Source organism: Prunus mume, linkage group LG7 (assembly GCF_029339155.1).
Source record: "Prunus mume cultivar Tortuosa linkage group LG7, ASM2933915v1, whole genome shotgun sequence".
Taxonomy (NCBI): Eukaryota; Viridiplantae; Streptophyta; class Magnoliopsida; order Rosales; family Rosaceae; genus Prunus; species Prunus mume.
In genome coordinates, this window is record NC_142704.1 from 1,110,267 (window position 1) to 1,136,977 (window position 26,711).

At 35.1% G+C, this 26,711-nt stretch overlaps 3 protein-coding genes across 3 annotated transcripts; 1 reads left to right on the forward strand and 2 right to left on the reverse strand.

Annotated features, from left to right (window-relative positions):
* The first annotated feature begins 1,521 nt into the window (after positions 1–1,521).
* On the forward strand, positions 1,522–3,331 carry LOC103337403 (protein DETOXIFICATION 49-like). The gene is given in 2 exon segments (XM_008240558.3): positions 1,522–3,025; positions 3,028–3,331. Coding segments are annotated over 2 exon segments (1,512 nt in total). The 5' UTR covers positions 1,522–1,623; the 3' UTR covers positions 3,138–3,331.
* A 12,693-nt stretch (positions 3,332–16,024) lies between these two features.
* LOC103337402 (BAG family molecular chaperone regulator 1-like) lies at positions 16,025–18,347 on the reverse strand. Its single transcript, XM_089041571.1, has 4 exons — positions 17,424–18,347; positions 17,064–17,320; positions 16,809–16,955; positions 16,025–16,703 (listed from the first exon to the last, which is right to left on the reverse strand). Exons 1-4 carry the CDS (start codon positions 17,656–17,658, stop codon positions 16,443–16,445), a joined length of 900 nt encoding a protein of 299 aa, XP_088897697.1. The 5' UTR covers positions 17,659–18,347; the 3' UTR covers positions 16,025–16,442.
* Positions 18,348–19,647: 1,300 nt separating this feature from the next.
* LOC103337401 (lysophospholipid acyltransferase 1) lies at positions 19,648–24,180 on the reverse strand. The gene is made up of 8 exons (XM_008240556.2): positions 23,758–24,180; positions 22,989–23,044; positions 22,475–22,695; positions 21,972–22,380; positions 21,416–21,501; positions 20,316–20,379; positions 20,086–20,204; positions 19,648–19,961 (listed from the first exon to the last, which is right to left on the reverse strand). The coding sequence occupies exons 1-8, from the start codon at positions 24,057–24,059 to the stop codon at positions 19,821–19,823; spliced, it is 1,398 nt and encodes a 465-aa protein (XP_008238778.2). The 5' UTR covers positions 24,060–24,180; the 3' UTR covers positions 19,648–19,820.
* Positions 24,181–26,711: the final 2,531 nt, after the last annotated feature.

Below are 26,711 nucleotides of genomic sequence, written 5' to 3' on the forward strand. Positions count from 1 at the left end.
TAAATAGCCACAGCCCAACTCAAGTTAAAAATATGAAACCCTTATTATTTAACATAAATTGTTAACATGTTCTATTTACACTTTATAATGTCACCAGATCATTATCGAAATCCTAATAAGTAGATAAAGAATATTTTAGTGATGGATCAACACAAGATGTTACAAAATGTATTGCGACACATCATTTGGTGATTAAATTTTATAAATAAATTTACTTACTCTAAAATTATTCGAAGAAAGATAAATATTCGGCTCGTCTAGCCAAATGTTGCCATGGGGGAAGATCGGTGTACTTTCAGTAGCCTAGACTACTGGTAGTTGAACCCCAAACAGATTTACCTTATGTAGCCTAGCCATTGAACCCCAAACAAATAGATTTATTCTTATTACGCTTTCATAACATTCTTTTCTCTTCATTAACTAGTAACATCCACTTGATTAAAAATAAATAACCTAGTAACATCCCCTCTTTAAATTTATTTAATCAGACAAGTAACATCCTCTTTTAAGTTAGGGCGAGCACGCCACATCCCCTCCTTCTCCCCTCCCAAATTTTAAAATATATGAATTTTTACAAAGCATGTATCTTTGATTTGTTACATGCTTTGATATATTTTTAGAGATAATAATTTTGTTATTTATCCGGCCACATCATATATTCATAGTAGATATCATATTATAATCGATTCATCTTAGCTTATAGTGGTCACATATAATAATGACATTGTACCGTATTCTCCGATTATATCATTGATCACATCTCTAACAAACGATAAGACTTAAAACTTAAAAAGTGAATTATATGTGGATCTCACTTCTATAAGACAAAAAACATATGTAGTTTGCAATTACGGTGGAAAAAAAATACATTTTACCGGCCTTGAAAATAAAAACACCGAATGTTTACAACCCTTTGAACTGTTGTGAGTATACCCTACAACCAAATGAGATTTTAAACAATGTGGGTTTGTGTTATTTATGAATAGCTCCATCCATTGATGTTTATTTAAGTTTTAGAGCTAGTTTAGATGCTCTGCAAGTCAAGCCTGTCTCTTTAAAAATAGGCAGAAAACTGCCCGACCCTTCTCACTATTGTGTTGAGCAAAAAGGATCTTTAATAGGAAACGTTCTTCATGCCTCTTTAATACAGAACCATTTAATGAATCATAAAATAGAAATAAATAAATAAATAACTTATTAATATTAATTTTGACTGGTATTAATTAGGAAAAAGAAATTAGGCCTTTAATTGTGGCCATCGCATTCACTTCTTTTGGTCCATTTGGAATTTGCAAGTACTGTTGAGCCTGCAGACCCCAAACAGTGCCATGATTTTGGTCATAAAAAGACGCTTGAAACTGCCAAGAATTTCAGTTTGAAACTTTTGCTGTATAATAAGATCCAAGTCTTATCTCAAATTAGCCGTCCAAAAACAAAGTCTTCAATTTTTTTTTTCTACCAAATCCAATGATTCCAATAGACCCCTCAAAACCTTGCCTTTAAAATCCCGCACACTCTTCTACGCATACCCAATGGAACTAACAATCTCTTTCTCTCTCTCTCTCTGATCGCTCTCTCTCTCTCTCTCTCTCTCTCTCTCTCTCTCTCTCAGAATCTAGACCTATGGACCAGTTAGCTTCTTTTATCCCTGAAAACCCAAAACTTGAGCAAGAAAACCAGAAAACCCATCTGTCTCTGGCTCTCATAGAAGCCAAATGCATAGCCAACATAGCTTTTCCAATGGTTTTAACAGGCCTGTTGCTCTACTCACGCACAATGATCTCCATGCTCTTCCTTGGCCGCCTTGGAGAGCTTGCCTTGGCTGGTGGTTCGCTTGCTATTGGCTTTGCCAACATCACAGGGTACTCTGTTCTCTCTGGCCTTGCCATGGGCATGGAACCCATCTGCGGCCAAGCTTATGGAGCCAAAAGATTCAAACTTTTAGGCCTCACTCTGCAGAGAACTGTGATTTTGCTTCTCTTAACTTCAATACCCATTGCACTTTTGTGGTTCAACATGAAGAGAATTTTGTTTTCTTGTGGCCAGCAAGATGATATTGCTACTCAGGCCCAATCTTATATTTTTTATTCTCTTCCTGATCTCATTGCTCAAAGCCTTTTGCACCCTCTGCGGATTTATCTGCGAAGCCAATCCATAACTGTGCCTCTCACATTCTGTGCAACTCTGGCTATTCTTCTCCACATTCCCATCAATTACCTTCTTGTTTGTGTTCTCAATCTCGGAATCAAAGGCGTTGCGCTAAGCGGGGTTTGGACTAATGTCAATCTCGTAGGATCTTTGATTTTTTACATTGCAATCTCAGGTGTATACAAGAAAACTTGGGGTGGTTTCTCCAAAGAGTGCTTCGAAGGGTGGAAAAGTCTCATGAATTTGGCAATTCCAAGCTGCATTTCAGTTTGTTTAGAATGGTGGTGGTATGAGATCATGATTTTGCTATGTGGGTTGTTACTTAACCCTCAAGCAACAGTTGCTTCAATGGGAATCTTGATTCAAACCACAGGTTTGATATACATTTTCCCATCTTCTCTAAGCTTTGGTGTGTCAACAAGGGTGGGAAATGAACTTGGTGCAAACCGTCCCAAAAGAGCGAAACTTGCAACAATTGTGGGCCTATCTTATAGCTTTATTCTGGGATTTTCAGCATTGCTGTTTGCTGTGACTGTGAGGAACATTTGGGCAAGCATGTACACCCAAGACTCAGAAATTATTACATTGACATCAATGGTGTTGCCAATTATTGGCCTGTGTGAGCTTGGGAACTGTCCACAAACAACAGGTTGTGGTGTTCTGAGGGGAACTGCTAGGCCTAAGCTGGGTGCAAATATAAATTTGGGTTGCTTTTATCTTGTGGGAATGCCTGTTGCTGTGTGGTTGGGTTTTTTTGCAGGGTTTGATTTTAGAGGACTGTGGCTTGGTCTTTTGGCAGCTCAGGGCTCATGTGTTGTGACCATGTTGTTTGTTTTGGCTAGAACCAATTGGGAAATTCAAGCCCAGAGAGCCAAGGAGCTACAGGAACTTTCACTATTGATGATCAAGATGATCAAGACGCTGCTGATGAAGCTTATGAGTCTTTGAGTTCATTACAAAAGGCCAAATGTGACAATTCACTAGTATGATTCTGAACATTGACCTAGTTGGAGTAGGTTTTCTGATAAGAACTTAGTAATATCTGTTATGGGAATTTTATACAATTTTGTTTCTTTCTTCAAGAGAGATAGACCAATTCTGTTGTAAATGATATGTTGAGAAATTAGGGGGTTGTTGCTAGAAAAGTTATTTTAATTCAGTATGAAGGTATTATTATTTTATAGAGCCAGTGTTTATTTCTTTTGACAGACTCTTGTGGAAGTAACATGTGCCTTTTCATTTATAAATTATTTTAATTGATATGGTCAAATGGGAAACACATTGTTGTTGCTTTGTTGCCTTTAAACATTGTTTAGTGGAAGCAATTTGTTTTATGTTTTGTCTTCTTGATTGGATAGGGAACAAGATCAATGTTGTTTTTTAGTTCCTTATCTCAGACTTTTCTGGTGGCAGTTTATTTTTGTATTTTGGCTTAAATGCTTTGGGAATTATCTAATTTCATTTGCATCCATCCATGGGTTGTTTTAAGTTTTGGATTGTAAGTGGATGTGGGTCGGTTGCCCTTTTGACTGCCGACTACATAACCGATCCATCCTCTCATTCTGGTAACACGGCTTAACCCTCTTTAATGAAAACAAAAATACATTTCACTTGTTCTTCATAATCTTTGTTTAACGAGTTCATTGAACTGAACAATGAAAAATGTTAAAGATAATAAAAGGCTCAAAGGGCATGGACATTCGTGTTCAAAAACAAACTCGGAAAAAATCCAATTCATCAATAAAGGTTCAAATTCATGTGAAATATGATATGACTAAAGGCACTAGTTATTACTTTCTTGGATTAGTTATATTTCCCGACGCTTAACTTTGTTACTGACTTTAATGACCATTTATCGCATTGAAAAATAGATATGTGGACCAAGTCAAGCATTCAACATATAAGTCACTATTTGAGACTCACTTTAGATGATCTTTCCTTTTCATGGAAGAAAGATAATTCAAACTTAAATTTTCTTCTAAGAGTTGAAAGAGAAATATCAATAGACTAAAAATTAGATGGTACAAATATTGTGGCTTGAAAGGCTTTAGAGAAGAGAGGTGTGTGAAACCCTAGTCCCCTTTCTTCCCAAAAAACATCCATAGAGTCGTTTTCACTTTGAGGGGGAAGGAACCCATATTGTTCTTTCTCCCCCTTCTCCTCTTCTTTCCTCCCTTATCATATTCCCCTATTTTGTTATGATTTTCCTCCAAACATTATAGGTAGTCGCATCTTAGCGTGAATTTCCACATGCATTTCGGAGTCGGATCTCCACTACCATCCTTTTTGCAGTTTCCTTATGTTTGGAATAAGTTGCAGAAACTCTTTAGATTCTCTGTGTAGTTTTCACCTCTCGTTTTGTGAGAACTTTTCACCTCTCCTTTGTGAGAGTTTTTCACCTCTCCTTGATGAGAGTTTTATTTGTATTGTTATGACTTGGTTTTTTCAAGTTTCTTTTTTATTATTAAGAGTTTACAATCTTAGTTGAAATACTTATGTCAGAATTTCTTCGAGTGAAGGCGCACCTGATTGTAGGGGTGGGCATCTAAAGCCGAAATATCGAAACTGTACACTAATCATACTGATTTCATACCGTTTTATTTGAGATGAGGAGATATTCGGTATGGTACCGTATCATACTAATGAAGTATGGTGTGGTAGCGGTATCAGGTATTTAATATTGATCAATACCATCCAGTACCGAAAATTTAAGAATGAGCTTTACATGTTTCAACAGCTTGATATCCTTGTTTTGCTTTCAGTTTTACTCACTTGCTAATCAAAAGCTCAAGTTATCCTCCTTCTGAACGTTTGTACAACTGTTGTCTTTCTATAGCTATAATCATAATCATGACTGTGCTATAGACTTTTCACTTGATGACAAATATACAGGGCTCTTCATTTGTCATGGTGTGAGGAATCTATCTGTTAACTGCTTTATGGATCTATCAATTAATTATAAGATGGCTAGGTGTCCAACTTAGGTGTACCTGGTATTTGAAATTTTATACTTCTTATTACAAGAGGTTTTTCTTTAATGAACAGAATCACCTTTTTTGATATAATAAATATGGCTCCCTCCAGTTCCAAATATAAGTTCTCTGTCAAAATCATTGCACTGCTCAAGCGACATTGAATTTAAATTAGGAGTATTATGACAAAGTTTATAGATAAGAACAAGAATCTTTATGTAAAAATAAACCAAGCATGCAACGTTTGCTTTGTTACTATTTTCATAGTTTCCATTCTTATTGAATTCGTTTGCTTTGACAGATTTGGTTGATTTAGATATTGAATTTGTTGATGGATATTTATTTGGTTGATTATGATTTGGATATTGAATATGTTGAACCTTTGAATCTATAACTTAGGCATCACTTATTTTGGTAAATGAATATGTTGAATATTGAATTGGTTCATTTTTTAGTTTTGTCATTTTAGTACCGAATTGGTACTAATATCGTACCGATACAGATTTGGCACGGTATGGTACAGTATCAATTTTGACAAATGATAATTCTATACCGTATCATACCGGTTTTAATTTCCGGTATCGATAGCGGTACGAGCTCAATACCATACCGTACCGTACCGTGCCCACCCCTACTTGATTGTCTTAATTTTGATGTTAGATCGTTTCGTTATTGTAATAGCCCTTTGTGGCTAGTTTGTATTGGCCTTTTATGGCTAATGACTTTTTTAATTGAATTATAAATGCAATTCCAGAATTTCTAAAAATAAAAAATAAAAAAAGGCTTAAGAGAAAGGATTAATGTGTTTTTAATTGATTTCTCAATAGAAAAAGGCTTTAGATAAACCCCATCCCACCAATCTTCTCCTCCTGATTGGTGGCTGGTGGGGCAGCCCGGTGAACAGAATCATTGGCCATTTTAATTGGACCAGTATTCTAATTTATCTGTTTTTGGTCATTTTTGTGTGTAATGGGAACATTAGTGTGCATACGTGACATATATAGACTCACACATCGGAGTAATTAACGTCAAATTAATTAGGCAAAGAATGATCGAACTTACCAATTGCAAAACATATAAAAGGAAATGATGAGAGCCAAATTGCTTGTATTTGGGGGAAAAAGTCTACTTGGAATGCACAAGACAAGGCCCATTCCCATAAAGCATCCACAGTTTTTTGGGGTGGAAATTGGGGTGTAAAGCCACTTTTACATTACCTTTACACCTTTGGGAGGTGTAAATATGTTTTTTGCTCCAGTGGAAGAATGTAAATTCAAAGGGGTATAGCCGTGGGTCCCAACCTTTTATGTTGCTCATTTAAACATTTTACACATGCTTAACTAGGTCCTTTTTGCCAACTTTGATTTGATTTGATTGCCCTAGTATTCATTTATCCCCATGTTTTTTACAATTCCACTGCCACTTTACCACATTATGTCAATGGATATGCCAATTTATTTACTAGAGACTTCGACATACATCACATCATATATATAATATATTTCTTCTATTTTTTTTAATGTTGGCATCTTATATATTTCCTTGACACACTGGTTGGGCTTGTAATCTTCTGCCATGGAATAACATGGCTGACCTTAATTCTAGAATAAAGTACATTATAAGGTTGACCAACTCACTACTTTATCATTCTTGTTAATATGCTCATTAGGACAAAGAAAACGTTGAGAGAAGAAAAACTCAAAAAAAACATGTGTTGTATTGGGTGGGAGGAACCAAATGTTTATAACAAGATGAGAGGAACCTGATATTTATATCGAGGTGGGCAGAATTAGGTATTTATATTGAGGTGGGCTAATTTTTCTTTCCTTCTGACATAATAATAAAATTAGGTGTAAGAATAGGCTAAATTTTTACTTTGAGCAATATTAGACTTGTATTTTTTTTTTTTAAGAAAATTAATAACCCTAAACCCTAAACACGCTTGATGTTAATACCAGAAATTTTCTTTTCTCAAAAGATGGGGTGGGCTAGAGCCTATGGGAGCTTTATACTTGGCTCCGCCGGGTATGCCGCCGGAATTAGTTTGCACCTCATATAAAGTCTAATTAGTTGAACATAATCATTACAATACTTAGAATATATAATACACATTGCTATTTTTTTTTTTTTTTGGGTAAAGACATTTTATTAAAAAAGAAGCACCATAAGAGTACACAAAGGATGGGGTGAAACCATCCGAAACCCAACATGAGAAATTGCTAACTTGTTTTACTTCTTGTAATCAAGAGGAAATTCCATCGCTAGTAGTGCTACGGGCACTAACTTGTTTAGTGGAAGCAATTTGTTTTATGTTTTGTCTTCTTGATTGGATATGGAACAAGATCAATGTTGTTGTTTGTTCCTTATCTCAGACTTTTCTTGTGGCAGTTTGTTTTTGTATTTTGGCTTAAATGCTTTGGAATTATCTCATTTCAATTGCATCCATTCATGGGTTGTTTTAAGTTTTGGATTTTAAGTGGATGTGGGTTGGTTACCCTTAACCGACTCATCCTCTCATTCGGATAACACGGCTTGACCCCTCTTTAATGAAAACAAAAACACATTTCACTTTTTCTTGCTACACTTTGTTTCACGAGTTCATTAAACTGAACAATGAAAAATGTTAGAGATCATGTTTTTGCTCTTTGTTTCACGAGTTTAATGAATTCGACAACATTTTATATTAAATTGATAGAACATCAAAGATAACCAATTAATCAAAGCATGGACATTCGTGTTAAAAACAAACTAGGGAAAAATCCAATTCATCAATAAAGGTTCAAAATCATGTGAAATATGACATGGCCATTTATCGTATTGAAAAGTAGATATGTGGACCAAGCCAAGCATTCAACATATAAGTCACTATGTGAGACTCACTTTAGATGATACTTTCATTTTCATGGAAGAAAGATAATTCAAACTTAAATTTTCTTCTAATAGTTGAAAGAGAAATATCAATAGACTAAAAATTAGTTGGTACAAATACATTGTAGGTTGAAAGGCTTTAGATAAGAGGGGTGCGTGAAACCCTAGTCCTCTCTTTCTCAAAAACACTCCTAGAGTCGTTTTCACTTTGAGGGGGGAGGAATCCATTGTTCTTCCTCCCCTCTTTCCTCTTATTTCCTCTCTTATTCTTTTCTCTAATTTTATTATAATTTTCCTCCAATCATCACAGGCAGCCGCGTCTCAACGTTGGATCACCACATGCATTTTGGAGTCGGATCTCCACTACCATCCTTAGTTGAGATACCTATGTCATAATTCAATCCTGCGTGATCATTAATGAAAGCGCACCTGATTGTCTTAATTTTGATGTTAGATCGCTCCGTTATTATAATGACTCTTTATAGCTAGTTTGCATTAGCCCTTTATGACTAGTAACTTTTTGAACTGAATTATAAATACAATTCCAGAATTTCTAAAAAAACAAAATAAAATAAGGCTTCAGAGAAAGGATTAATGTGTTTTTAATTGATTTCTCAATAAAAAAAGGCTTTAGATAACCCCCATCCCACCAATCTTCTCCTCCTTATTCCATGCACATGCACCATCAACATTTACCTTGAGATAGGGGGCTGGTGGGGCAGCCTAGTGAATAGAATCATTGGCCCTTTTAATTGGACCAGTATTCTAATTTATCTGTTTAGGTCTTTTGTTTTTTTTTTGGTCTAATTGGAGCGTTAATGTGCACCCAGGTGACATACATAGACTCACACATCGGAGTAATTAACGTCAAATTAATTAGGCAAAGAATGATCGAGCTTATCAAATGCAAAAATATAAAAGGAAATGATGAGAGCCAAATTGCTTGTATTTGGGGGAAAAGTCTACTTGGAATGCACAAGGCCCATTCCCTAATTATGAGTTGATGGACTCAAGTCGACCAGAGTGTCCTGCCAGCCAGCACACTCTTACAACCGTTTAAACATTTTACACATGCTTAACTAAGTCCTTTTCGCCAAATTTGATTTGATTGCCCTAGTATTCATGTATCCCTATGTTGTTTACAATTCCACTGCCACTTCGCCAAATTCAGTCAACGGATATGCCAATTTAGTTACTATAGACTTCGACATATATCACATTATATATATATATATATATATATATTTCTTCTATTTGTTTAAATGTTGGCATCTTATATATTTCCTTGACACAACGGCTGGGCTTGTAATCTTCTGCCATGGAATAACATGGCTAACCTTAATTCTAGAATAAAGTACATTATAAGGTTGACCAACTCACTACTTTATCATTCTTGTTAATATGCTCATTAGAACAAAGCAAACGTTGGGAAATTAGCTGGCTTGAGAGAAGAAAAATCATAAAAACGTGTGTTGTATTGGGTGGGAGGGACCAAATATTTATAACCAGGTGGGCGGAACCTGATATTTATATCGGGGTGAGAGGAATCAGGTATTTATATCGAGGTGGGCTAAATTTTCTTTTTCTTGTGACATAATAGTAAAATTAGGTGTAGGGATTGGCTAAATTTTTACTTTGAGCAATATTAGACTTGTTCTATTTTTTTAAAGAAAATTAATATTACTAAAAAAGAATTAATAACATGCTTGATGTTTACAGAGAAATGAATGTTGTAGTTGATCGTATGGCTAACTGGAGCTTTAACTTAGATTTGAGGGTTAGCTATTTGGATGAGGCCCCTGTTTGGGTTAGCTCTTTTTTGGAGGATGATTTTTTAGGAGTTGTTAGGCCTCGCTTGATCTGTTCTAGTTAGTTGTTGTTTCTTTTTTGTGTTTGTCCCCTTATTTCATCAAAAAAAAAAAAATAACATGCTTGATGTTAACACCAAATTTTTTTTTTTTCTCAAAAGATGGGGTGGGCTAGAGCCTATGGGAGCTTTATACTCGGCTCCGCTGGGTATGCCGCCGGAATTAGTTTGCACCTCATATAAAGTCTAATTAGTTGAACATAATCATTACAATATTTAGAATATATAAGACACATTGCTAAATTATTATTTTTTGGGTAAAGATGTTTTATTAAAAAAGAAGTACCATAAGAGTACCCAAAGGATGGGGTGAAACCATCCGAAACCCAACATGAGACATTGCTAATTTGTTTTACTTCTTGTAATCAAGAGGAATTTCCATTGCCAATAGCGCTACGGGTCCTAACTTGTTTATCAACTTCACGATACCAACTTATGTGGCATAAAGCATGCCATCTGCTACATCATCTTTTCTTGATTACTCATGTTTTAACTTAATTATTTAACCTAAAAATAAAAATAAATAAAAAAACTCAAACCATTTAAAAACAAAAACAAATTAACCTTACCAATTCCTAGATCTGATGTGATCAATTCTTTCCCCAGATATGCCATTGCCATTGAGATGTAAACCCACCATATGAAGTACCAATTTTCCCCGATCATATATGTTGGGTCTTCGAATGCCATGGCTTTGGCTATATTATGTGATGGTTCTTTGATCTTTGGTTTCTTCTTTTTTACAGGTTGCGGCTGTGTAGTGATATTTTTAAGGGCGTTTTTTTTTTTTTTCAGTATAAGCGATAGTCTAAACTAAGGGGAGGGGATTTCTCACACACACACTACTATGATGCCATGGAAATTTGAACCAGTTTTATTTTCTTTAATCACCAACCCGTCGAATTTAGCAACATACTTTATTACATGCAATTATGCTAACCTTTTGAGATTTAAGCCATTTCAATTAAAATTCAAAGATACATACAAGTTCTTAATTATTTTTGGGGACTATAATGATCTCAACTTTTTGTTTACAACATATACAGAATCTGAAATAAATTATGTAGATGCAAACTCATAATACCATATATAGCCCCTTCAAATTAATATTTTCTTACCTACAACCCATCGTTTTTTTTTTTTTTCAAATTTGACTACTTTATCATTTAGTATTTTAATTTTCAAATTGATAGCTTATTTATTTCTTTTTATTTATACCAATTTCCAAATTTGATAATTGTTATGGTTTGAAATTAATTTGTTCAAAGGAAAATAACATGTTGCTCTCTATAGGTCTTGACCCCTTGTGTATTAGTTACATGAATTTACCTACATATTTTCTTAGCAACCTATGCCTCTAGGTAGGTAAATTAATATACAACAAACTAAGGTAAAGAAAATATAAAATTTGTCATGACTTAATACCTTAAAAAGACATTTTTAACAACTAAAATACATCATTAATTAGCATACAATGATAATCATAAATCAAAAGTCTGTACGATGGCACCACTTGCACACCCTCAGGGCGGCCTGCCGCATGCAATAAGAACACATTATATATTTAATTCTAAAACATGTGTGCGTGGGAAATGCGTGTAGGCATGCATTTATCAAAGGTGTGGTTTATGAAAGGCATGCATATGCTTTACATCATGTGCTAGGCGCCTTTAAAAATCACATTATAAATCATTGCTTGTCCTTAAAATTAATATTTTAATATCAACTTATCTTCCAAGGTGGTCAGACTATTTTTTTTTTTCCTTCTTCTTAATGGTCAAGGCGCATGGATGGATGGATGGAATGGGGCAAGTAAGCCAAAAACTTTCAACAAAATGAAGTCATTGCTTATGGTGATGATTCATGCATATTATATAATTGATATTTGGATCTGATTTAATTTAGAAACTCATGCATTTCATGCATGCATTTACTCGTTTGAGGTCAGAATCAAACACACGAGGATGAGGCATGCATTTCGGCGATTAACATTGCTATAAAAACCTCCAAAAGTCAGCCCCGCAGACTAATATTTTGGCAGCAAATTTGTAGCAGTCGGGGGTAGTTTACCATGCTAATTCCATGCCGCCGAAAAAAAAAACTATCATTCGATTAAGAAATACAATGTTGTTGGATAAAACTAATGCAACTGTGAAAAGGAAGGAAACAATATGGAAAACATCGAGCATCAAGTATTTGGGCTTATATCAGATAAAAAGAGATGAGTCGGGCTTATAAAATCATTGTAGGCCGAAGTGTAGGCCCATTATTTTGGGCTTCAAAGTTTGAAGCTAGTTTTCTCTTTGGGTCAAATTTTGAAGCTAGTTTTGTTGGCTTTAATTTGTGTGACATATGATGTTCTTTTCAAAAGAACCCAAAAAATAAAGAAGCCAAAACAAGATGATAAAATCTCACCTTGCCCTTGACTGGATAGTAAGATCGAGTATTCTTTTTTCTTAATCGGATTTTATTCTTTTCGGACTTTTATTGAGGAGTTGGTTTTAATTTTCTTAGTAATCAATAATAATCCATTTGCATGAAATGACCATGCTCCCTAGTGTTTCAGGTGAAACGATTAGAGCCAGAACTTGTAACACCGACAAACCCAACTCCTCATTAACATAAGGTTCTATCAGAAATAGATAACCCAGAAGGCCTTAGGTTTCTGACTTGTCTTACAGTAACAAGCCTTCCTTGAAACAAAATGACGTGTTAAGATGATTATGGAAGCTCTAAGGTGGCGTTTGGCAGTGCTTAATTTTTTTAAAAAGCAGCTTTAATAAAAATTTGGCAAGAGTTGGCTGTTTGGTAAACCCAAAAAAACACACTTATTTTAAAAACCCCCATCATAAAAAGCAAAAACTCAAAGTCAGGTATGTGGTGCTTTGAAAAGCTGCTTAAAAAAAGAGCCGGTTTTCTCATTAATGAAAGTTTCATTATCCCTATAATACCCCTAAGTATTTCACAAAATGACAACATTTGACCCACTAAAAAAATAGATCTCACGACTTCACACTCTCTGACCTTCACTTCTCACAAACTGCTCTTCTCACTGTTCATCTTCTTCCTCCCCCTGCATCTCAAAACTCCATCTCAATCAAGGACCTTAATTGCCGACAACAATCAGCTACTTATCAGTGAGTTCATCTCCCATTACATTTATGATTTTTAGGTTTATATATGTTATGAAATTAGGTTTTTTGTTTGGTTTCTATGAAATTGGGGGATTTGTGTTCTTGGGGCTTTGGGGGAAGACACAGGAGAGACAGAGTAGGCTTGCTAGTTCTATGAAAATCTATATTATATATATATATATATCATATATATGTATATATATGATTGCAACCCAAGTCCCCAAGTCAGGTCCGTGTTGATTTTTCCAATGTCCTCACCTTGTTGTCTTCAAGCTCAAATTTAGTTTTAGTTCTCTTTTAGTTAGAAGACAAATGGTTATACGTACAAGCCATCTATATATGTATACGTATAGTCTGGGTTATAACCCTAATTAGGATGAAGGAGAACCCTTCAACGTACCATCGGCCCTTTAATTTTCACGCAAGCCATCTGCTTATATTGTCAAACACACAATAGTTATTAGAATTATGGGGATGTTAGGTAAAAGAGTAGATTAAAGCTAGACAAAAGAAGAACATTTAAATGTCAAAGATAAGAACAAATATGTCCAAGTACAAAAGAACAAACTGAGACATGGATAAGTTTGATGAATCACCATGCTTGACATCCATTATTGAGGCAAGATTTCTATATTTCATATATCTATACCAGAGGAGCAAGCTGTCTGCACTGAGCTTTTCTAGAAATCTTATTTAGTAGATGCAGGGTACCCACAGATGAGAGGTTATTTGGGACCATATAAAGGCGAAAGGTATCATCTCCCGGATTTTCGTAGGGGAAGCCAACCAACGGGTTATAAAGAGGTATTCAATCATGTTCATTCTTCTCTTAGGAGCGTTATTGAAAGAACCTTTGGAGTATGGAAGAAAAGATGGAAAATTTTAAGAGATATGCCTAATTATCCATTCAACAAGCAAGTGAAGATAGTCATTGCTACAATGACACTTCATAATTATATAAGGAGGCATGCCCAACATGATAGACATTTTGATGCTTCAAATGATATCTTAAGTGAAGAGATAGATGAGGATGTTGATGTACAACAAGAACTTCATAGTCTTAATGACAATGGAACACAAGAGATGGAAGCATTGAGAAATAGCATCGCTACAAGTTTAATGAATGCATCTAATTAGCTTCTTTTATATTGTAGTGATCTATTTGGGAATGTCAAAATTGAACAATTTTTGTATATTTGTTATGCCTCCGAAGCCCTCAAAACACATTGTTATTATTAATATAACAATATTTAGAACTACTTTTGTTACAATATTAATTTATAATTTATGGTAATATATGTGTGCTAATTGTAGATTACAAATTTTGATAAATTAAAAAGTGCAAATTAGAAAAAGAAAACAAATTTATGTAGTGAAGTTTGTTTTCTTTTTTTAAAGTAGAAAAAGAATGAAGAAAAAAACAAACAGTTTCATCATCATGCCCTTTTCGGTAATTATACATACTAAAAGCACTTCTGAAAAAAATTTACCAAACACTTTGACTACTCACAGCAGTGTTTAAGTGATTATTTTTGAAGCAGTTTTTTAAAAGGAATGCCAAACTAGCCCTAAGTGGAACATCAGTACCCTTTAGCTGGTAGAGTGAAGAAAATTCCTTACGGAAAAGCTTATGGTTGATTGTAGCTCTCGGCAGACAACTTTTATTAACTGATTATAAATGGCAGTATTTTCTTTTGATTTTTCAGCGTTATTTTATTCTAAAAAAAGGATTTTGGAATTTTTATATTATGACGCTTTGGTCCTAGAATTCTGGATCAGCTACTACCCTCTAGTCGTATAATTCATAAAGTATTAAGGAAGCTAATACCTAATAAGTCTGTGGCATCATGCACAGGGCAAATGTCATACTACAAAATCAAATTGCATTAAGAGGAAGACAATGATATAGAAAAGGACTTAATGGTCCCATTTTTTGTTTCTTTGGTCCAAAGCTAATCTATAAAAGCTGCAACCGACATGCTAGAGCCCTTCAATTTCTTTCAGTTCCCTTACATGCTTTAAGTCATAGTATGGCGTGTGTACTTGTTGTCTAAAGGACTGACCAAACACATTTACCCAATTTTTCTTTTGGTCAGTCCTTCTTTCGAAAGACGGATTGTTCGATGTGATATAAATAAAGTGTTCGATATTATTATTGATAATATGTCAATAATAAAGTACGCCGACATATTAGGTTATATCTTATTGACAATATCAATACAAAATCAATTTGTATTTAAAAAGAAAGAAAGAAAGAAAGAACGGACATTGTGAACAAAAAATTTCTGCGCATTTACCTTATAGTAAGTTACATTAATCTTTTTGGATGCTTGATACTCTGTCCCTTTTTTTTCCTTCAAGATATGCCCAACTTTGACAAATCATAGGGTGACCACTTTTCTTTTTCTTTTTCTTCTTTTTGGCTTTCACTATCACTTCTCTGGTGCACTTATGATCATGGTTATTGCCATGTGCTCACTAGTTCTTCTGAGTTCTAATTATAAAGTCATGGGCCCTGACCGACAGGCCAAGTGTTTTCTTAGCTAAATTTTTCTATAAGTTTGTCTGGGTTTCTCCAAATTCCAAATCAAAGAGAAAACCTAAAATTTAATTAATACAAATGAAAAAGATAACTGCAATGAATTAAGTACTCTACATGTTGTTGAGACTTGGAAGTTGTTGCATGGTTTTACTGAATTTTATTAAGATTTTTGAATCTGCAGATAATCTTGTTTAAAGTTCTTTATCAAAACACGTTGGCATCAAACTTCCACTATCATCAAATTCATATCACACCCTCAGAAGTCAAACCTGCCTTTCTATTATTTTTCTGTAGGATTGATCAGAAGAGAAGGGTATCTTTAGTTTTCAAAACCTGCCTTATGATTTTCTGCAGCAGAAGTGCAGCCATACAGGAAACAAGGGATCTTCTTCATGTTCTGCATATTTTAATGTCAACAGGTCATAAATAAATGAAAAGATGACTAAATGGTCCCAATACAGAAAGATTCCATTAATCATATGTGGATATAAAATTGCTATGAACTGGAAGTTTTATTATTGGCATTGTGCTCCCAAATTCCAAATGCATACATTTTGATAGAAAAAGAAAACAATAAAGTTCTTCGAATGGAACCACATAACAACTTCCATTAACAGCTTCCATTTTCGTGCAGAGCACCATCTCTTCTTTTATCCCCATATACCTTTTACTTATCCACCACAAGTTATATACAGATTTGCATAGAGAGCCAACCCAAAAACTATATAGAAAGGAGATACACAGTAACATCATAGAAACCTCCTAAACCTTTTAGCAGGAATGAATGGAAAAACAGACCAGAACGACCAACAAGTATTTTTATATCTGTTTTAACAACGCTGTTGTCAAAGAAAAAAAATTGGAGGGTGGCTTTTACTTCTAAGTAGCCCTTTGATTACAAGCTTCATGCTTTAATCAAAAGTCTCCCATTTTGTTGTAACCACAACTGACTCAGAATGATTCTGTGGTTGCTGCTGTGCCGGAATTGTGCGAACAGATTTTTCTGGCTTCGATGGCGCTCGTTGTTTCTGAACTGGCTTTGAGTCCCTTGGCATGTGGCCAAATGGGTTTTCTTGTTGCTGCAATTGGATTTTAGCTCCATTGCTGCTAGATTTGGAACTTTGATACTTCAACATATCCAGAACTCCTATGTAATTCTGAACTCTTTTCACCTTCAAGTTTATCAATCAACAATCAGAAAGTTTCCTACATTTAGTATATAATATGATTAATGTGCAAGTAAAATAAATTTAAAAGAGACTATAATTCTACAATACCTGCAGTCTTCTCTGCAACTTTAAATCTCCCTCTGCAACAATACCATCCAGTTTAATTAACTTCATCATCAGAAGTTCAATCAAATTGTCCACATCAGTCTCTGCAACTTTCCCACCTGTAGAAGCTGTTGCTTCCAAAGCTGTGACCTATTAAAGTAACAAAGAAATTAATAAAAATCTGCAATTCAATTTCTCCAAGAGACAGCATACCATGCAGTTTGTCAAATTTTTATTTAAAAAATTCAATTCAATTACCTGGCCAGCAAGCTTGTCCACTTCCAAGTTGATCTCTGCTAAGGATTTGGAAGACTTCTCTGCATTTGCATTTCTGAGCAACTCCACGCACCTCCTTTCTCTACTCACAATGTCCTCCTCCAACACAATTTTTGATCCATCTTTAACTCTTGCCACATCAAGATATTCTTTGGAGTCTCTCTCTTTGTTTTTGAATATCAGCTTCTGATCCAGATGATGCAATTTAGTCGGTTCTGCCAACATTTTCTTCAACTCCCCTGCAATTCAAAAACCAACTTTCATTAAAATAGGAAAAATAAAAACTCAATTGTTTCTTTCCAATCAAACCAATACAAAAGTTTCAAGGATTGCAATTAGTACCAAAGCTTGCTTGAGGACTTATACGAATTTCGTGGTACGAAGAGCCATACTTCACTCTAACTTTGATTGGGGGGATTGAAACAGAACTGGGATTCATCTCTGCATTGCGCTTTTGCACCAACATTCCTCCTGGCCTGATTTCCAAGTCTTCAACATTGGGACCTCCCTTGCCATCCACAGAGAACTTAGTTGCTGAAGAAAACATTTTGTTCATCTTTGACTTAATTGGCTCCATCTACACCTCTTCTTGATCTTGTTCTGAGGCTAAGTCTAAGAAAAAGAAAAACAAGTTGAACAAGAAACTTCAAGAGAAGTTGAGAGTCCTCAATGTTCTTCCCTTGAATTAGAGGTAACCCAGTAGAAAAGAAAGCACCTTTGGCCCCTACAAAAGCTAGATGGTGGAATCAAAGAAAACCCAGTAAGGAAATAATTGGAAAGAGATGGTGCAACTTGGACCAAGTATTATATTGGTCCAAATTCAATGACAGAAACTATAATTTGAAAGCAAAGAGTTTCAAATAATACTAACAACAGCCATTCACAGAGAGAAGATGAACAGAAGCATGATCAAATCTTTGAAGAGAGAGAGAGAGAGAGAGAGAGAGAGAGAGAGAGAAATGAGATCTGTTCAAAGCAGTATAGAGTAAACCATGGAAACTAAAGAAAATGGAAAAGAAAAAGGAGAGAGAACTAATGGTCAGCAGAGAAAGAAAGTGAAGTGAGTGAAGAGAATAAATCTATGTGTACGAAGAAGGGAAGTAAAATAAAAGGAAAATCCAAATCAGATTACGTGAAGAGAAGGACAAAAGAAAAATCTCTGGCTCTTTGAGAATGTAGGGTAAAATTTTATTATGCTGAAAGTGGCAATGACAATAAGCATTTTACATGCACAAGTAAGTGGGATCCTTTTAACCCCTTTTTGATAATTATTTTTCTTCAAGAATTGCCGTTAAGCATGTTCATGTAAACTCGCAATCCAACATCAAACAAAAGGGTCCCGAGGAAATTAATGTGGAAAAGTTCATGCTGAAAGCAGTCTTTGTCACATTAATGGAAGGGCCAACATAGAATTGAAAAGCAGAACATGTCAAGTCCAACTCAGCAGAAGAAAATCCCAGCCAGTTGGCACTTGTTGTCTGGTCTGGTTGCCCAAGTGGTTGGTTCTTCTGAGGGATATTGCTGTCATTTTATTCAAGGAAATAATTGGTTTTTTTAACTTTTATGAGCAAATTTAATATTCTTCTTTTTGAATAGATTGTTATCTGTCATTCTGCACAGCATATCATATGCCGTCTTTGAAAGCTCATTGGTTAGAACATCATTTTTAGTTTATCAAATTTGTTATAGCCAATGCCAAGGTTTAAATATTCTAGGCATCATTCGGTCGTGAAAGCACAAGGTTTAAACGTTTGGGTCAAAAACAAGCAAATCAATGGTGTGTGGATATAGGCCAATGCCTTCCCAGCTTCCATTCTTTTCTTCTTTTTTTTATCTTCTTTTTTTTAATCAAAGCAGCTTCCATTCAAATCACCAATGTTTTGCACAAGTGTCTGTGAAGCAATTCGCTTATATTATATGCATAAAAAGTTCACACATGGTGATAAGCATTGAAAGTGACACCATTGGTTGTTAACTTTCTCAGCCAAATGCAATTGCAAATAACAATCCAAAAGTACCAACTTTATGTTTTTTTTAATCATCCAAAAACTTGGAAGGAGCTTAACTCAAGTAATCAAGAGCATTTATTTATGAACCTGAGATCTTAGGTTCGATTCCCCTCTCCCAATATCGCTGCTATAAAAAAATAAAAATATAATCCAAAAACTTATTTTCCCTAAACATATACCTGGCAGCCAGTGAAATACCATTTTGATTTTGCATGCTTATTTTCTGTTAAAATGTAAGGAAATTAAACCCTTGACCAAGTATAATCCTAGCCCATATTTTCCCATTCACAGTCGCAACTTGAGCTAACGTCAAAGTCTTCCATTGTGCATGCTAATGCTAAACTACTAGAATTGCCTTCGGTTTTTTCACTTGGTATTGCAACCCTTTCCTTTTTTTACCTGAAAGTCATTATCTGAACGTAGCAACCCTCTTTTGCTGCTTAATATTCAGCATCACCCCATATTCTTGTTGCTATGCCCTCCCTGTTTCTTCTTTGTAATTTTGTAATAATGCTTTTTCGCTTTCTGAGGTTGAACTTCAAAACAGATGAAATAGATGGTACTCGAATAACTCAATGCCATTGAAGTCAGATGTGAATCAGGCTCAATATTTTCACTAAAACAGATGTTACAATGGGAAACAAGGAGAAGTAAACTTGGAAAAGCAGTGCTCTTTTTATCTCATTCCAAGCACTCCAAAGCGTTAAAAATGCTGTTGCGGCTGACAACCTCACTCTTCCTTCCGAGCCTTTGATCTTGCAGGCCTTGGAGGTTTTATTACGTAACTCAGTAGTATCAATGCTATCGGAAGAATGGTTCCGATGAAATGCACGCTCCCATATGAGGCAAGTGTTTCACGAAGGCTTAATACCTGTACCGTTTAAGACAGATGCATGAGATACTTTAAAGCATCAGAGGATGGTATGTTTTTGAGTGCGTGTGTGCATGTGTGCATTTGCGAGAGAGAGAAACTGAGAAAGAGAGAGAGGACTAACAATGAAACCAACGCAGGAGTAGTTCAGAACCAAGAGAGTGTAAGCAAAGTTTATGAACACCAGTATGTTCTTAACAGCATCCATGTTTTGAGGTACAGCTTGTTGCCATCTGTAAATCACTGTTTGCAGAAGGAAGTTGAAAAGAATATAATTTAATTATCTTAACAAAATAATAATTCAACAATAAAGTCGTAAAAAAAAAGAGAGAATAAAAGCAGCAAAATCAATACCTCTTGAACCAGCAATCATCAATGCTGACTGAACAAAGAATATGATGTACCCAGGATAGAGTCCCTACATTGTTCAAAGAAGAATGAATGACACATAAATTTAAAATTAAAACAAGCAAAATTCAAACTAATGCCGTAGATAAAGATATGAAACAAAAAAAACTAATCTGACTAATTAATCTAAGGGAAACTTAATGGGTGATAAGCACTAAAGTTTGAAACTGGGCTTGATGACACTGGATGGTGAAGCAGAGATTATGTCACTGGATAGTTCATAAGCATAGGAAATCCCATTTGGCTAGGGATGGGATGGGGCCCCAAAATAATCAGCACCAAGTACATCCCTATTAGGGAACACTACGAAGTATCAGAACCCACACACTACTCATACAAGCAAAACTGAGAAATTATATGATTTTCTTTATGAGAACTGTCAACTGGTTAATTATCTAATTGGAGTTAATTGCTTTTCCTTTTGATCTTTTTTTAAAAATTTAGGGAGATTCACTATTATACCCAATGTAGGAGCCCAAATTATAAAATAAAAAAACCTATATGAAATGGACTTTAGAAACACAACCAAAGCCCATTTACAACATAACAAAAAGGCTTTTAACTTCTTTAAATTACAAAACTGCTATTGATTTCTTAAAACAAACCCAACTCAAAAACCTCATAAAAAATCCCAAATCACTCAATAGGGCATCAAAGTAATTTAATAATTAAAATTAAATTCAATAGGGCCAGCTGTCATTTTTTGGGTTTGTTTATGGAAATTAAATAGTGTAGGGTTTATTTATAGTTTTAGTGGTAAGAATGAGTATATGACTAAATATCTCTAAAATTTATAAGAGATAGACACCTATGTTCATTCGATAGAATGAGTGCCCAAAAACCATTTAAGAGAGGCAGAGAACCTATGTATGCATGTGCAGAAGAACTACTTGTCGAAGATTTTGCTTGAAAAAACATACTAAAAATTAATTTTCTTAATATCATACATGCGGCATAATCACCTAACAATGAAAATATAAATGGGGCACAAAATCAGCAAAAGATATACACACATTGAGGATGATTCTAAGACAATTCATACTCACATGCCAAACAGCACTGACGGTCTGTGTAGTCAGCAACTGGAAGAAACCAGCCTTCTTGCCAGGTTTAACAAGCCTTTCATAAACATCTACAGAACCACAATATATCAGATAAAGCATCTATTGTAAATAGTTATCTCTTGCTTCATGTGAATAAAATACTGATAATTTCTGATGATATAAGAAAACAAGTGACAGTCTTTAACAGACCTAAAAGTAGTCAACTTTCAGCCATAAATTTCAATAGATGCAAAACTCAAGAAACAGTGGCCAAATTGTCCAGTTTAATGATCACTCATTTTCTAACTGGAGGAAAGCTATGCGTAGTTCAAACTTTAAATATTTAATACCTGGACTAATTATTCATATAGTTCTTTTCTGAATCTTTTTTGTGGTGAAAAGTTCTTTTCTGAATTTGCATATAGGAAGTCAAAAGAAAAACCCAACTCAATACAAAATAGGTTTTATAGATTGGAGATTCAAAAGTAGTTTCGAGAATTATAAAAAATCTCTGTTACCGACAACAAAGCAAAACTTAGGAAGCATGAGAGATGCTCACAATGACGTAGCCAGGTGCTGACTTGTATGTTCCAAACAAGTGGTAACTGAACTGAACTCTTTGCAAACTCAACGCCAAGAATATCAACATTTTTCGCACGATCCCATCGCGGCTTTGGCGGTGAAGATTCTGTCCAGCCAGTGAAACCCAAACCAGAAAGAATGATAGAAGCCTCTGAAATTGACCAGATGAAATAATATTTCCACCTTGCTGTAAATCCTGACATATACTGATAGCCCAACCGTTTCCAGAATCCCCATTCCTGGTATATGGGATCAGTAAATCTTGACAGAGGAAATTGAGGTACCAGATACAAATACAATGCCATACAGAATGCAGCTTGGAGCAGAGCTCGAATAGTTGCTCCATATGGTGATGGAGACAGTCCTTCCTCTGAGTGGCTCCAAATCTGAAAACAATATTTAATAACAAGTGAGAAGTGTTAATCTCAGGAAAAACAAAACTAAGAGGAAAGTCACACATCTGGAACATCATAAGCATACCCCCTTTCCTTCAGTCCAGTCAAGATAATCCTTTATCTCATAAACTGGACCAGCAAAGTGGCTACCACAGCAGAGGCAGTAACCGACGTACTCGATCAATGAAGGTAACTTAATCAAACGGTTTTTCTTCTGAGACTCAAGCAGTCCTTCCTCTTTCAGTAACCCATCATTGTAATTTATTGCACATGAGATGACCTTCAGTGTTAACACCATTAAGGCTCCTAAATATGAGAGGGAAAATTCAAAATTAGCTGACTGGTATAAACAACAAGGGTTATAGCTTCTCCAATATGGCTACAAAAAAAAAAGGCCACTATATGCATTTTCAGTTTCAGTCATATTTACAATTCATTAGAAGCCCAATATTTTAGTAACAAAAGAAATGGATTTCATCATTTACGAAACATACAACTAATGGTTTTCTTATAAGAGAATGACACTCATCATAACCCAGTAAAGATAAAACATTAGGGAGGAAACATAAGCCGGCTAGAAAGGCTGATATTGTGCTTACCAGTGGCATCAATTCCTCCTTCCTTCCATGCATCCCCACTCATGTAAAATACATGGCTACACTTACAGACACATGTTTACGAATGATCAAGAATTCTGAAATAAGATTTTTCAATACATCTCTAGATACATAATTATAAAGACTATCACATTACAGATAATGTATGATCACTTGAAGACCATTAATCATTAAAAGAACAATGTTAGCATCAATGAAAGCAAAAAAATCTCTATGCCCTCCACATTTTGTTAATAGTGCAACTGTGCTCTCTCCCAGAGCATAAGGTGATTGAAATTAGAAAATGCAAAATGCTTCACAAAAAGAGTTCAGTGACATTAAAATGAGACAAATAAGCTCTGTAAAACTTAGTACGTTAAACCCTTTAATGACTGCTAAAAAATAATCTAAATTGTCAAGAAATTAAAAGAAAAAAACGATTTAATTCAAGTGCATGACAGTTACATGCATACAGTATCAAATTCAATCATCAATAAAAGAAATAAAAAATGACACTACACATCATGCCATAAAAATACCAATCAACCAACATGAACTGTTTTTTGTTGCATTCATAACCTCAAAAATAACGTTTTATACAATCACAAGCATTAAACTTAATAAAAAAAGAATATTTTAAGAAAACCAGCGTCACAAAATAACACTACCCACCAAATCTTCTCCTAAATTTCGATTACCCAACTCACAAACAAAGAACCCAGTTCCTCAAATTTAAACATCGAATCAAAGATTAGTTTTCTAAGAAACGTACCAGCCGATGAGGTATCCAAAGCCCAAGATGAAGGTAATTATACCACAATGGCTCCGAGCGAAGACCATGGAAGCATAGCCGAGTAACATTGGGACTAAGAAATGAAGGTTGGAGGAGAAACCGAACGAGAGATAGGAGAGGAGAGCGCCCGAAACGGCGGCGTAAAGGTGCTTGGCGGGTGGGCTCGGCACGAGTCGCCAGAGGAAGCTGACGGGGATGGTGGCGACGAAGCAGAGGAGGAAACGGAGCACCGCGACCGAGACACCGATCGCGGCGGCCATGGATTCCATCTCCAGGCCCATGGCGGGTTCTTGGCTGGTCTCGCCTTGTTTTTGGCTTCTCTGGTAAAATGAATCTGCGAAGAAGAAGAAGAGTTGAACAAGGAAATGAGATGCTCTACTGGTTTTATTTTTATTTTTCTTGAAAATAAAAGAGAAAGGAAATTGGAATTTGTGGACTTATTTTGATGAAATGACGTAAACACCCTTGGCGACATCGTTATTGCCGGTAGGATCCACTCAGTCTGGATTGGTGGGTGAGAGTTAGTTGGTTGGCTGTTGGAAGTGTAAATACAATAACACCCTTGGACTGTGTCCTTTTATATTCCGTAACTTCTCGAAGTCATCGAACGTTATTAACAGCCCCCTTGTTAGGTTTTTTTTTTTGTTTTTTTTCTTCGTTCTTTTGTTTGATCAGTAGCCCTTGCTTGTTTTTGTTTTTTGAACAAGGAAAACGAGTACACTACGACCCCAATACACATGCACAGTGGCGGAGCTACAGCCAGGCCTGCCACTTAATTATTAATCTCTTGTAATATATTATAAAATATATGATATAGTAATACAAAAACTGCAATTAGATTAGTGACAGATGAAGATTAAAAACCTAATAGAAGTGATTTTGAAACCCCAATACACATGCACTGCATGACGAAGAGCTAGAGCCTCAGCGTGTAAGACAGAACAGTAGCCCTTGTAAGGTTGAACAAAAAGGATAGGCTTAAGGGGATGGTGTCCTAACACATCATCTTACTCCATCTTCTTTAAATTCAATCAATGTCATTCACATCCTCTTATTTCATACATTAATGTCATCTTCGACATCAATTTCAGCATAAAAAATCGAAGGCAATATCGTCAAAATACACTCACTCACACATGAGTTGATGGAGTTGTTGAAGAGGTCACATAAGTGGCTAGGCATGTCAAGGTAGGGTTTCAGTAAGGACGAGGGCGGATTAGAGTTGGTGGGACGGGAAGGAAATGTGAGTGGTGGTTGGGGTGCGTTGAGATTTAAATTACGTTACTAAACTAGGTGCACAATAACTTCTTAGCAAAACAGTGATCACTAACCATATGAATCAAACAAATAGTGATAGCCAAAATGAATCAATGGAAAACTATATAATATGTAACAATATTGTGCATAATTTAAATCACTATTTAATATTTGTACATCTATTTATGTCTTTATATGTAAAGTAAAATATCTTAATGGTTAAATTTTCAAATAATCCAATTTTCTTCATTTAAGAAAAGAAATTTTGATTCACAAATTCTTCATTTTAAAATAATAAGAGTGCATTATAATATAAATAATTTAAAAGCAAAAAAGAATTAAAAATTTGATCTCCAATCTTTTGTTAAGATGAAAATGTCTATTAAGATGCGTGTGAGCACAATTCAAGAGACTAGTTTTAATAGCTACACCAAGTTTTTTTTTTATTTAAAGATATTTCTTATTGAAGGAAGTGATAATTTGTTAAATTCAAACACACTACACAAATGTTAGAACTCGAACCCCAAATCTTTACTGATGGAGCAATTTCTCCAAACAACTACACTAGTTTTAATAGCTATACCCAATTCACATATACAAAGTACAATGCTAAACAACTAACCATCATAATCTGAAGAAACGAATGCGATTCCCACGATAGCCAAAATGGTCAGATCCAAGAACCTGAAATGGTCAAATCCGACAATCGAACACCCAACCCAATAGGCCCATGCTGGCCCTTTCTTCTGCTTTGTTGATTATAAATTATTTTCATTTTCGAACCCAACAGTCCACACTACAAAACAGTGAAGAAACTTGACAGCGGCAATGCGCGCGAACGACCCGAAACTTCATCTTCTTCCCAAAACATAAGTAACCATAAGACCTGTGATTTGAGCCTATATTGGGTTGTTTTGATTGGTTTTGGTTGAGTTTCTTTTTGGACTATAATTTCTTTTGATGGGTTTTGGTAGTGTTGTCAATTGTGTGAAGACCAATGAAGGTTGGTTGCGTTGTGAGTTCCAAAAGGAGTGAGCTTTTTTTTTTGGTCAAGAAAAGGAGTGAACTTTTTTTCTTGGTCAAGAAAAGGAGTGAGTTTTGTTCTTGAATGAATGAAGTTTGTTATGCTTTGTGATTTGTATGTGCTCATTCAATTAGGAATTTAGGATTGAAACTTTTGTTTTTGGTGTTTTATACGGTTCTCAGAGATTTTGTGAGAAGATAGAAGTTGATGTGAATATTTTACCATGACCCTTACTTTACAATGACTTACCGCAACTGGTTTTGTTGTGTGAATCAAACCTGCATTGATATTAAGCATGATTTATGGAAGCAAGGCTATGAATGTTTTATGGGGCCTACTGTGTTTTCACTCTCCGATTTATTTAATTCTTCGGCACTATATGATGATAAAGCTAGCAGCATTAGAGCATATATTTGTCACACCTCGGACCCAGGGGTCGGTGGAAATCCTACCTCCGATGCATAAGAAAAAAAAATTATAAAAAGAAATCGAAACATGGATTTAAAATAAACTTCTCTTATAAAAATAGATCCAAAATCTTACAATTTTACAATAAATAAATAAAGCTCTATTACTCTCATCTAATTCAGCCTCAACCGATTTAGTCCTTCTCTTGCCCACTAATTCATCTAAAAAATTAAACAGGGTGATG

What these genes read in the sequence shown, in the direction of transcription:
- LOC103337402 (XM_089041571.1), bottom strand. Translation starts at nt 17,658, where the DNA reads ATGGAGCCAATTAAGTCAAAGATGAACAAAATGTTTTCTTCAGCAACT. An exon ending in AAGTCCTCAAGCAAGCTTTG is followed by an intron (nt 17,321 to 17,423) that starts GTACTAATTGCA and finishes TTTGAATTGCAG; the next exon opens with GGGAGTTGAAGAAAATGTTG. An exon ending in AGTTGCAGAGAAGACTGCAG is followed by an intron (nt 16,704 to 16,808) that starts GTATTGTAGAAT and finishes ATAAACTTGAAG; the next exon opens with GTGAAAAGAGTTCAGAATTA.
- LOC103337401 (XM_008240556.2), bottom strand. Translation starts at nt 24,059, where the DNA reads ATGGGCCTGGAGATGGAATCCATGGCCGCCGCGATCGGTGTCTCGGTC. An exon ending in CCGTCAGTGCTGTTTGGCAT is followed by an intron (nt 20,380 to 21,415) that starts GTGAGTATGAAT and finishes TGAACAATGTAG; the next exon opens with GGACTCTATCCTGGGTACAT. An exon ending in GATGATTGCTGGTTCAAGAG is followed by an intron (nt 20,205 to 20,315) that starts GTATTGATTTTG and finishes TTCTGCAAACAG; the next exon opens with TGATTTACAGATGGCAACAA.